A 13469-nucleotide genomic window follows, 5' to 3' on the forward strand; every position below is an offset into this window, starting at 1 on the left:
GACTAATACACTTCCCAAAGTAATTCTCTCTCTCTGTGTCTTGCCTGCACATATAGAGCCATGGAATATGGCTCTCTTGTTTTTTAGTTCTCCAAAATACTACTCACTAAAGGCATCTTGGAATTTAGGAAGCATTTTTTAATTAGGCATTATTCATTCTCGTTTTTAAAGATTTTTTTGCCCACCATTCCCATTGCCAGAACAACCCTTCCACACTCCTTTTGTTTCTTCTCCCCTCAATTCCTGCAACACACAAAGCATTTTAGCAATTCCTTTGTCTTTTTGTCTCCTCTTGAACCAATTGTTCTCAACTGTGTCAGATCTAATGTCCTGTTTTTTTATAATAAATATTTTGACACTCCATCTGCTACCCCCAAAATAAAATTAATAGATAATATACCTTATCTAGACACATGATTTTAAAATTAAATATAAATTTTTAATTGTAGTATAAAGGAGGACATGTCAATAATAAAATATGATTTTTAATAGTCACATGCTTGGGCATAACCATACGAGAAGACATTGTGAAGGAGTCAGATGGTTACCGACAAATACAGATCACTATGCCTGCAACACTACAAATTCAGACTAACAGAGATGTGTGGTATGGGTTGCTCATGTACCCTAAGAGCAACAGTGGCAACTGTGACGTTATTTTTTTCAAGTGGTGAACACTTCTTGATTCAAAGTACAATTACACCTTGATTTACTCAGTCTTTGCATTCCCTCAAAATTCAATATATATGCTATAGATTGCGTGTTTGTGTCTTCCCAAAATTCCCATGTTGAAACCTTACTCCCAGTGGAAGGATACTAGATGGGGTTTTGGAAAGGTGATTATGTTTAGATGAGTTCAGGAGGATTAAATCCTCATGATAGGATTAGTGTAATCCCAGCACTTTGGGAGGCCAAGGTGGGCAGATCACGAGGTCAGCAGATCAAGACCATACTGGCTAACACGGTGAAACCCCATCTCTACTAAAAATACAAAAAAATTAGCCAAGTGTAGTGATGGGCAACTGTAGTCCCAGCTACTTGGGAGGCTGAGGCAGGAGAATGGCATGAACCCAGGAGGTGGAGCTTCCAGTGAGCCGAGATGGTGCCATTGTACTCCAGACTGGGTGACAGAGCGAGACTCTATCTCAAAAAAAGAAAAAAGAAGAAGAAGAGAAAGACACTAGAGCTTGCTTTCTCCACCATGTGAGGATGCAACCAGCAGGCAGCCATCTGCAAGCTGAGAAGGGAGCCCCCACCAGATCCCAGATCTGCCAGCACTTTGATCTTGGATTTCCCAGCCTCCAGAGCTGTGAGCAATAAATGTTTGCTGTTTAAACCACTCAGTTTGTGGTATTTTTGTTATAGCAGCCCACCCTAAGATAGTATATTAAAACATTTCAAAAATATTATGTGAAACAAAATTAGGTTATAGGACCAAAGAATTTTTAACCTGCCTTTCACTTACACTTACACAATATCTTGCAAGGCACTTGTATTAGTCTGTTTTCACACTGCTGATAAAGACATACACAAGACTGGGCAATTTACTAAACAAAGACGTTTAATTGGGCTTACAGTTCCATGTGGCTGGGGAAGCCTCACAATCATGGTGAAAAGGAAGGAGGAGCAAGTCTCATCTTATGTGGATAGTGGCAGGCAAAAAATGAGAGCACTTGTGCAAGGAAATTCCCCTTTTTAAAACCATCAGATCTCATGTGACTTATTCACTATCACGAGAACAGCATGGGAAGGACCTGCCCCCTTGATTCAATTACCTCCCGCTAGGTTCCTCCCACAACACATTGGAATTCAAGATGAGATTTGGGTGGGGACATAGAGCCAAACCTTATCATTCCACCCCTGGCCTCTCCCAAATCTCATATCTTCACATTTCAATACCAATCATGCCTTCCCAGCAGTCCCCCAAAGTCTCAACTCATTTCTGCTTTAACTCAAAAGTCCACAGTCCAAAGTCTCATCTGGGACAAGGCAAGTCCCATCTGCCTATGAGCCTGTAAAATCAAAAGCAAGTTAGTTACTTCCTAGATACAATGCAGGTACATGCATTGAGTAAATATAGCCATTCCAAATGGGAGAAATTGGCCAAACAAAGGTGCTATAGGCCCCATGCAAATCCAAAATCCAGTGAGGCAGTCAAATCTTAAAGTTCCAAAATGATCTACTTTGACTCCATGTCATGCATCTGAGTAACATTTATGCAAGAGATGGGTTCCCAAGGTCTTGGGCAGCTCCATCCCTGTGGCTTTGTAGGGTACAGCCTCCCTATCAGCTGCTTTCATGGGCTGGTGTTGAGTGTCTGTGGCTTTTCCAGGCACACAGTGCAAGCTGCAGGTGGGTCTACCATTCTAGGGTCTGGAGGACTGTGACCCTCTTCTCAACAGCTCCACTAGGTGGATACCCAGTAGGGGCCTCCCATCCCACATTTCACTTTCTCACTGCCCTAGCAGAGGTTCTCCACAAGGGCAACACACTTACAGCAAACTTCTGCCTGGGCATCCAGGCATTTCCACACATCTTCTGAAATCTAGATGGAGGTTCCCAAACCTCAATTCTCGATTTCTGTGCACTTGCAGGCTCAACACGACGTGGAAGCTGCCAAGGCTTGGGGCTTGCACCCTCTGAAGCTATGGCCTAAGCTCTAGATTAGCCCCTTTCAGCTACAGCTGGAGTGGCTGGGACACAGAGCACCAAGTCCCTAGGCTGCACACAGCACGGGGACCCTGGGCCTGGCCCACAAAGCCATTTTTTCCTCCTAGGCCTCTAGGCCTGTGATGGAAGGGGCTGATGTGAAGACCTCTGACCTGCCCTGGAGACATTTTCCTCATTGTCTTGGGGATTAACATTAGGCTTCTTGTTACTTATGAAAATTTCTGCAGCCAGCTTGAATTTTTCCCCAGAAAGTGGAATTTCCTTTTCTATTGCATTGTCAGACTGCAAATTTTCCAGACTCTTATGCTCTACTTCCCTTATAAAACTTAATGCTTTTAATGGCACCCAAGTCACCCCTTGAATGCTTCGTTGCTTAGAAATTTCTTCTGCCAGATAGCCTAAATCATTTCTCTCAAGTTCAAAGTTCCACAAATCTCTAAGGCAGGGGTAAAATGCCACCAGTCTCTTTGCTAAAATATAACAAGAGTCACTTTTGCTCCAGTTCCTAACAACTTCCTCATTTCCATCTGAGACCACCTCAGCCTGGGCTTTATTGTCCATATAGCTATCAGCATTTTGGTGAAAGCCATTCAACAAGTCTCTAGGAAGTTCCAAACTTTCCCACATTTTCCTGTCTTCTTCTGAGCCCCTCAAACTCTTCCAACCTCTGCCTGTTACCCAGTTTCAAAGTCACTTCTACATTATCAGGTATCTTTTCAGCAGCATACCACTTCTGGTACCAATTTGCAGTATTATTCCATTTTCACGCTGCTGATAAAGACATACCAGAGTGAGACTGAGTAATTTACAAAAGAAAGAGGTTTAATTGGACTTACAGTTCCATGTAGCTGGAAGCCTCACAATCATGGCAGAAGACAAGGTGGAGCAAGTCACATCTTATGTGGATGGTGGTGGGCAAGAAATGAGAGAGCTTGTGAAGGGAAACTTCCTTTTTTAAAACCACCAGATATTGTGAGACTTACTCACTATCACGAGAACAGCACAGGAAAGATCTGCCCCTGACATTCAATTACCTCCCACTGGGTTCCTCCCACAACAGGTGGGAATTCAAGATGAGATTTGGGTGGGGACACATCCAAGCCAGCACTCACATGTTTTGTGTTACTAAAGACAATTCTTTATTGTTGAGTCTTGTCCTGTGCATAGCAGGACATTTAGCATTCCTGACTTCACCCACAAAATGCTGTCAGTCTTCCAATCATCATAGCAACCAAAAAAAAAATCCCATAAATTTCCCAAATGAACCCTAGTGGAAGTTCACCTCATGGTTCTAAAACATTCCAAAGTGGAACTCATCTTTTATCACAGATCAAGGGTGTATGTGTGTTAATTTTTATTTTTGTATTTATACATGCACACACAAACACACATGCACAGGTTCAGTCCTCACTTTGTGTTATGGGGCCATAAAAATGATTATGGAGGCAGATATTGTGCAAACCAATCTTAATCAACAGGAGAAATTACAATTACAAGCTGATCTTTAAATTGTTTTCAAAATATTAAAAGCTTTGTTACTGTTAGTTATAAATGCATAGAAAAATTTTAAAATGATAAAACTAGTATTTAAAAAATCATATATTAAAACATTAAGAATTAAAATCCTTTATATATTTGTTTAAAAACTTATTCATAGTAGTTTGAGCAGGGCTTATTTTCTTCTCGTTGTACAATTTTGGATCCTAAGTGAGAAACTTGTTTATGACTCAAGAAATTTTCCTATCCCTTTCTAAGTTTGGGTCCACTTCCAATGTGTGTATGTGTGTGTGTGTGTGTGTGTGTGTGTGTGTGTATTTTCAGTGGTCACATATCTTCAGAAGTTTTTTACAATGTGTTTTTTGGCTTGCTTTCTCCAAGACATCATCATTTTCATCAGAACCACTTTCCTTATTTCTGTCAGTAAATTCACCTTCTCAAAGTCTCTCTAGCTGCACACCTAGAGTCTTGAAGCGGGGGCAGGGTGGGGGCAGTGTCAACCTTCGCCTGGTCAGCTATTTCTTCTATAACTACATTTATGATTAAATTCAAATTTTACTCCCAGCATTGTCGGTTTTCATTTCCTTGCTGCACTTTCATTTTTATTAGCCATTCTCTCTTTCAGTTATTCATTTTTTTTAAGTGCCACATGAGTTTATCACTGGGAGATAAGGAAGAAGCACAAGTACATACTTTACTGTCTGTGCGTGAACCAAAGAACAGATATGCAGTGACCAAGACTGGGAAAAGACTGAGAAACTGTGAGGCCATTGGTCACCAATCATGTTTCCATGTACATAGCAGATGCCGATGATGCATCTGCTATTCACATAGTGATTTTTGGATGAGAGGGCCGGCAGCCAAGCGTGTGCTGTGTGCAGTTCCTCACATGGACATGCTACAGTAATTGAAACTTAAACCATGTTGTTGGTGGACTAGTGTCATTTAACTAAATCGTGGTAACTTAAATCCATGCATGGCAAACAAGGACTGCTGCGATATAATATTCTAAACACAGAATTGGATTTTCTGGAGAGATGATATACCACTTCCTTAGAGACAAAATCAGCTTCAGTCAGTTGTGATTTCAAGCATGATATTTTTTTCTTGTCTATATAGACACAGAGTAATACTCAAGAAATAGGAACCCACTGTGCAGATAAATTGACAACCTAGTTTTTTGTTTGTTTGTTTGTTTGTTTTGAGATGGAATCTTGTTCTGTCATCCAGGCTGGAGTGCAGTGGTGCCACCTTGACTCACTGCAACCTCTGCCTCCTGGGTTCACACCATTCTCCTGCCTCAGCCTCCCAAGTAGCTGGGACTACAGGTGCCCGCCATCACGCCCGGCTAAATTTTTGTAATTTTAGTAGAGACGGGGTTTCACCGTGTTAACCAGGAAGGTCTCGATCTCCTGACCTCGTGATCCACCCGCCTTGGCCTCCCAAAGTGCTGGGATTACAGGCTTGAGCCACCGCGCCCGGCCGACAACCTAGTTTCTATCTAGAAGAAACAAATTTGGTAAGTTTGTTTATATAGATCAGGTCCTATATAAAAAATAATGCCATACATGTTTTAAACGGCCAATTTTTTTGTTTTTCTGTTTGCTATAACTTAAAGAATACCCTAGATCCACACTGACTCAAAATTCTTCTCTTGTTGGTCTGCATTTGTATGCTGCCTTCTTTTCAAAGCTTATCTCAAATGGACTCTCCAAATAAAGCAAGAAGAAAGCTAAACAAGAGGAGAGAGGTGCTCTGAAACAAGAGGGTAATGGGAGGAAGGCTTTTTCTAGCTTTCTGTTGAATTATGGAAACTTCACAGTCCCTAGAGTTCATCTTTCAATAGCCTCCATCTCCAATGCAAGAATCCCTTCATTCCCTTCCTAAAATCTGGTCTTACAGCCTCTGTTTAGACACTTCAACAGCAGAAACACTAATAATAATAATATTATTAATAGCAGCTATTTAATGGGAATTTGCTCTGTTCCAGTTATTATAAAGATCTTTACATGTGTCATTTCTCATCATCTTTAATAACATAATATTTGTTAGACCATCATTTTTATTTTTGACTCAGAATCTCTAAAACCCCATTTCTTATGCCATTTCCATGCCCCATTTTCCTTGTAGTGGATTAAAGATGGTCCCAAATTCCTTGCCTTTCTTCTAATCAGAGGTGGGGTTTATTGCCTGCCCCTCTCCTTGAATCATGGCTGTCCTTGAGACTCGATTTGCCCAACAGAAGTGCATCAGTGTAATTTCCAATGATGGGCCTTGCAAGATAGACAACTTCATTTCTGCAAACTGAGAATGCCCCTTCTTGAACCTCAGCCATGTGAGGAGAAGGCTAGGTCATGTGGGGAGGCCACGCAGAGGAGAACCGAGGTGCTCTGGTCAGCAGCCCCAGCTGTGCTCCCTGTCAACAGCACCAATGGCCAGCCATGGATGAATTGAGTTGGATGTCATTCCCTAGCCAAACCTCTGCTGACCACGGGCCCAGCCAACAGGCCATGCAGCAGAAGAACCACCCATCTGAACCTAGTCAACCCACAGACTCAGGAGAGAGATTAAACTGTTGTTTTGAAACACTAAGTTGTACAGCAGTCGATAATTGAGACATTCTAGAGGCAATAACCCTCTAGAAATACAGTGATTAAGCCCAGCTTCACAGGGCAGTTTGGCCCAACTGACTACCAGGAGAAGCTTGTCCTGGCCCAATGAATCCTGCCTCACTGCACCTCAAAGGAATGTGCTAGCAGGTGCCCAGCACTCATGGGGTGAGTTCCAGAACAGCCAGAATGGCCTAGGTTCACTCACTTGAATGCCCTCTGCCCCAGACTTGTTTGCACAGTGTGGACCTCACGCATTCTTCTGCCACATAGACTGGCACATTCTCCAAACTTCTGATTTCTTTTCCCAGATTCTGACTTTATTCCTTAATTCCAGCATGAAGTCTCCATAGAAAAATAACCCCGTAATGAACCTCCTCTGGCCTTGCACATGGGTCATTGTCATACTTACCTCATCTTCTCATTTTTCTTGAACTGTGTATTAATAGCGTATTCTTGTGCAACAGTTTCGAATCTTTATACTGACCCACCTTCAATGGTTTAATTTAGTAAAATCTTTTATATAATATTCCACTCAGAATTGAATGTGATGTTTTACGTATGGTCTACACTGGAGAATGCACTGAGACTTTACTGTAGTGCTTCTAGAATTTATATTCAGCATACCTTCTTTTTCATCATTCATGTTTATTTCAAGCATATTTCATTTGAACCACTTTAGTGAATTCTAGGGCCCTGTTTCTTACCACTAAATTAATTTCTTCAAGTTAACATCATTGTAGTCATCAATGCTTTTCTGGTTGGATTTGTTCAAACAATTGGTTCTATAATTAACCAGATAAAAATTCATTCGATTTTCATTTCCTACCTCATCCATGATAAACACATTACAGTCAATCTATGCTTATGGAATCTGGATCTGCCAGTTAAGAAACAGCACAGCAAAGAGAAGTAAAATTAGCTCAACTTAATGTTCAACCAAGCACTGTGTCATCACCAATTCTTTAGGCAGTAAATGGCCCCTTGCCATTTGCAAGCTCTAAAATCCAAGGGAAGAATCTGGCTATGACATATGGGAAGTGTTTATGGGTTATGTGTGTGTTACCAGCTCCTGGGTCTGCTGACAAATTAGTCTGCCTCTCAATATCTGACGAGGACTGGGCCCATGTCTCTGGCTTGGACTCAAGCCGCACATCTGCTATGCCTGAAGATGTGGTTCCTGTTGCCTCCTGAGACCCTTAAGAAGGTCTTGGCAGCATGCAGTGACTCATGCCTGTAATCCCAGCACTTTGAGAAGCCTGCGCAGGAGGATCTGTTAAGTCCAGAAGTTTGAGACAAGCCTGGGCAACATAATGAGACTCAGTATCTACAATAAAAATAAGTGGGTCTTAACAGCATCTTCTCTGCTTAGCTTTATTTCCAGACCCTGCCCCCTTTGCCCCCACCTCCTGGACTGCCTTCCTCTGTCCTCATTGGTGTGAGGACCCTCCCACTGCACACCTACTCTCAGTGCCCAGTGAGCTTCCACTTTGTCCCCATCCCATAGCTAGTGAGCCTCAGTCATCAAACCCCTCCCATACGCACATGTCAAATTGCTTCCTTTTCAAAAGTTTTCTCAAACCATCTTTTTAATCACTGCATGTCATTTTTTAAATCAAGTCTACTACAAGCTCGCCAATCTATATTTACAGAAATCTAAATTTTTTCCTTTTTGAAAATTGAAGTAATCTAATAGTCATCATTTACAAGCACTTTCAATTCAGAACTTCTTTCTGTGCCCTGCAGTGTAATTAGTCTGGGAAACAATTCATTTAAATGACTTCAGGCCTGGTGTGGTGGCTAACACCTGTAATCCTAGCACTTTGGGAGGCCGGGGCGGGTGGATCATCTGAGGTCAGGAGTTCGAGACCAGCCTGGCCTACATGGTGAAACCCCATCTCTACTAAAAATACAAAAATTAGCTGGGCATGGCAGCGTACACCTGTAATCTCAGGTACTCGGGAGGCTGAGAAAAGGAGAATTGCTTGAACCCACGAGGCAGAGGCTGCAGTGAGCTGACATGGCGCCACTGCACTGTAGCCTAGGCGACAGAGCAAGACTCCATCTAAAAAAATAAAAATAAAAAAAAATATGTAGAGACAAGGTCTTGCTATGTTGCCCAGGTCTCAAATTCCTGGCCTCAAGTGATCCTCCCGACTTGACCTCCCAAAGTGTTGGGATTACAGGTGTGAGCCACTGTGCTGACCTGTTTTAACACTACTACTAGTAACTAGCACTTAGCACCTAATGTGTTCCAGGAACTGCTCTAAGTCCTTCATACATACTCATAGGTGAGTATTATTTGTTATTCCCATTTTTCAGATGAGGACGTTGAGGCATACAGAGATTTGCCAAAAGTCATGAACCCAGCTCGTTAGTCAGAGAAGCAGGCCAGGGAAGGGGTTGATGACAACGCTGCCGACTCATACTGTTCAGTCCACTTCCCATCGTCACCACCAGCCTGGGCCCTGTATCTTGACCCTACCCCATTTCTCTAGCCACAGCCTAGCAGGATACATAACATGGAGAAAGTCTGTTTTCTACACGTATTTGAGCTGTGACACCTTCCTTCTGATTGTAAAGCTATTTTCTTATAGCTTCTTCAAGGATTGTCTATTTGAATTTCCAAAGATGACATTCGATTACTCTGCTACATCTTTTCCCTTCTCTTGGCCACATGACTTAACCACTCTGAGCCTCACTTTCATCATCTTTTAAATTAGAGGATCCAGCTAGATAACCTCTAATATCCCTGGTGGCTCAGATATCCAAACACACTCTTCGCCCTGTTTACACCTTGGAGGGAGCCACAATTACCCATAAGAAGGTGCTTCTCATCCTGTACCTGAAATACCAGCACCAGATCTTAGTGTGATCGTGAGACCACTTCCAGATGAGACCCCTTCCTCACCAGAAAACACCCAGACACCCTGGGAAGAACAGCAAAAGCTGCTACACTGGAATCGACCTATCATGGCTGGTCACATGTCTACTCTACTCTCGATTTCTCTACTCTGGCAATGGATTTGAATTTGAACTTCAGAGGTAAGGAACACAGAATAGGAAAGAACTGAAATGGCTCAACAGCAAAGCCACGTTTCCATGGCTTAAGAACCAATGAGAGAATCCGTTCCATGCTCTCTAACTTCCCATTTTTGGCTTGTGATACTGCTATTCAGTTTCAAATATTTTTCTTTTGAAACATCTTTATGTTCTGGCCTCAAATGATATAAACCCACACCTGGCCAGGCACAGTGGCTCACATGTAATCCCAACACTTTGGGAGGCCAACATGGGTGGATTGCTTGAGTTCGGGAATTCAAGACCAACCTGGGCAACATGGTGAAACCTCACATCTATAAAATATACACTCACACAAAAATTAGCTGGGTGTGGTGGTGTGCACCTGTAGTTTCAGCTACTCAGGAGGCTGAGATGGGAGGATTCCTTGAGCCCAGGAGGCTGAGGCTGCAGTGAGCCATGATTGCATCACTGCACTCCAGCCTGGGTGATAGAGTGAGACCCTGTCTCCATTAAAAAACAAAAACAGGCTGGGTGCGGTGGCTCAAGCCTGTAATCCCAGCACTTTGGGAGGCCGAGGCGGGCGGACCACGAGGTCAGGAGATGGAAACCATCCTGGCTAACATGGTGAAACCCCGTCTCTACTAAAAATACAAAAAATTAGCCGGGCGTGGTGGGGGGCACCTGTAGTCCCAGCTGCTTGGGAAGCTGAGGCAGTAGAATGGCGTGAACCCAGGAGGCGGAGCTTGCAGTGAGCCAAGATTGCACCACTGCACTCCAGCCTGGGCCACAGAGAGAGACTCCATCTCAAAAAAAAAAAAGAAAACAGAAACAAAAAAAACACACCTCTGCATTAGAGAGGACAAAAAACGTAGCAGAGTAATCAAATGTCATCTTTGAAAATTCAAACAGACAATCCTTGAAGAAGCTGTAACAAAATGTCTTTACAATCAGAGGAAGGCATCACAGCTCAACTATGTGTAGAAAACAGACCTGCTCCATGTTATGTGCAACCTGACCCACCGAACAAGCAGGTCAGGGTCAAATATAGCTATTTTTCCGGTGAATTCATCCAGCTTTGACTTTGGACTTTTACAAACATGATCTTTCACAACGATAGGGCTGGAGCTGAATGCTATAAATGTGAGGCAGCTATTGTTATGCTGTCAGCTAAGCCACAATGACTTACACTCAGTGATGAATCTCAAGTTTGTGGATATTTCCCAGAGTTCCCAATGAGTACTAAATGTTATCTCTTTATTCAAACATTATGAAATATTGTGATTTTTTTTTTCTTGTAGATTTCCTACGGATTTTCACATACGTGAAAGTGAATATTCTTGTGGCATTTATGGTAGTGATTTCCATCCTAGAAATCAGAGGCATTTAAGTAAAAGTGGATATATTCAATTCACCACGTCACAGCTGCCCAGGCATGATGGGAGGTGTTGGCAGTGGGGTAGGGAGTGCAAGGGGAAAGGGTCGCAGGTTCAAGACCCAGTAGCCTGAATACACAGCCTACGCTGTCATGCTTCTGAACATCGAGAGAGAGAGCAAATGCTGTTTTGTTTTGTTTTCAAGACTTTGGGATCAGGCTGAGCACAGTGGCTCACGCCTGTAATCCCAACACTTTGGGAGGCTGAAGCAGGTGGATTACTTGAGGTCAGGAGTTTGAGACCAGCCTGACCAATATGGTGAAACCCCATCTTTACTTAAAAAAAAAAATACAAAGTTAGTCAGTTGTGGTGGTGCACGCCTGTAATTCCAGCTACTTGGGAGGTTCAGGCAGGGGAATCGCTTGAACCTGGGAGGTGGAGGTTGCAGTAAGCCAAGATCACGCCATTGCACTTGAGTCTGAGCCACAGAGTGAGGCTCCCTCTCAAAAAAAAAAAAAAAAAAAGGACTTTGGGATCTGAAGACAGGGTATCAGCATGGAAAAAAGGTCCAGCCTGCTTTTGGTTTGGTTTATTCTGAGTTAATTCTGAATATCAGGTTAAAATAATCAGAAAGGAAATGATCAATGGAAGGAGGCATGATGTTGAAAGTCACTGTTGTTTTTGGGAAAACATGCCATTGGGTCTTTTTTATTTATTTATTTTTTTCTTTTGAGACCTAGTCTTGCCCTGTTGCCCAGGCTGGAGTGCAGTGGCGTGATCTCAGCTCACTGCAACCTCTGTCTCTGTTGCTCAGGTGGAATGCAGTGGCGTGATCTCAGCTTACTGCAACCTCCGCCTCCCCGGTTCAAGCAATTCTCATGCCTCAGCCTCCCAAGTAGCTGGGATTACAGGCGCATGCCACCACACCTGGCTAATTTTCGTATTTTTAGTAGAGACAGGGTTGCACTATGTTGGCCAGACTGGTCTCAAACTCCTGACCTCAGGTTATCCACCCGCCTCAGCCTCCCAAAGTGCTGGGATTACAAGTGTGAGCCACCGCGCCCAGCTGCCATTGGGTCTTAATTGCCCAGAAACAGTATCTCAGCTGAGAATGCAAAGCTGTGGCAGGATTTTTCCATGAGGGGTCCACTGAGGCACTCACTGGCCAAGGTGAGTGCTCAACTAGTCCAACCTAGGCAAGGGAGGGGAGAATCTGTTTTCTCCCTTCTGTTATTTCAGAAGTTATGTTTCCCCAGCAGACACACGGCTGTGCAATTTCGAAGACTGAGGGGAAGCTAGGGAGGAAAATGCAGACAACTCTCTGTTGCATGCCCTGTGAATTGAGCTTTAAATGTAGCAAGGAGCTCCAGGATCCCAGAAGTTGGCCTGGGGTGCTTGGTCCTGAGGATGAGACAACCTCCCTTGTATTGTAATTCTGCCCACAGCTGGAGCTTCCTATTGCAGTGTTGCATCCAAGAAGTTACATTTCCTGTTTGTTGCAAGAAAAACAGAATCTGACCAGGATGGAGGCCAGGCATGGGGGCTCACACCTGGAATCCCAGCACTTTCGGAGGCTGAGGCGAGCAGATAGCTTGAGCCCAGGTGTTCAAGACCAGGGTAAGTAACATGATGAAATCCCATCTTTACAAAAAATAACCAGGCAGTGTAGTGCACACCTGTAGTCCAGCTACTCTGGAGGCTGAGGTGGGAAGATTGCTTGAGCTGGGGGAAGTTGAGGCTGCAATGAGCTTTGATCTCACCACTGCACTCCAATTCTGAGACTGCAGAGTATTGATTTGCCACTGACCTGAGCCCGGCTGATAGGGGCAGCAGGACAGATACTGTTACCTTAATCAAAGACATTCACGAAACATCCTCACTGAAGATCTGCCCTAGTATCCTGCACAGCCACTTGCCTGGCTCTTTATAGGTAACAGGTAGACAGTCATCAAAGAGGTAGGGGAAAACATGCACAATGAATTATTTGCTCAGAAAAACCATTCTGTGTCTTCTCCCACTTTTTCTAAATTTTTCCTGCTTTAATTTAGATCAAAGGATTTTGTTTCTCGGAATAGTTCCACACTTGGTCCTTTAGAAAGGATGACAATTATCCTTAGGTCTCTCTGATTTTAAGATCAATAGAAATCAGCAAAAGCCAAAAAATAAAAAAAATAAAATAAAATAAAAGCACATAAGCACATTCAAGCACATCCATCTGCCCCGACTTGTCCTCACAGTGAGCAACTGCTTCTGACTTTGCTGTTTGAATAACCTCTGGGTGTTCGATCCACCCACA

At 43.2% G+C, this 13469-nt stretch overlaps 1 protein-coding gene across 1 annotated transcript in view; it reads left to right on the plus strand.

Moving 5' to 3' along the window:
* Window positions 1-9796: 9796 nt before the first annotated feature.
* ITIH2 (inter-alpha-trypsin inhibitor heavy chain 2) overlaps window positions 9797-13469 on the plus strand; it is a 50230-nt gene continuing 46557 nt past the window's right edge. The window contains exon 1 of the mRNA XM_024253623.2: window positions 9797-9821. Coding sequence (XP_024109391.2) covers window positions 9797-9821 — 25 coding nt within the window. The remainder of the gene's footprint in view (window positions 9822-13469) is intronic.

The sequence above is a fragment of the Pongo abelii genome, chromosome 8 (genome assembly GCF_028885655.2).
Source record: "Pongo abelii isolate AG06213 chromosome 8, NHGRI_mPonAbe1-v2.0_pri, whole genome shotgun sequence".
In the NCBI taxonomy this organism is placed as follows: Eukaryota; Metazoa; Chordata; class Mammalia; order Primates; family Hominidae; genus Pongo; species Pongo abelii.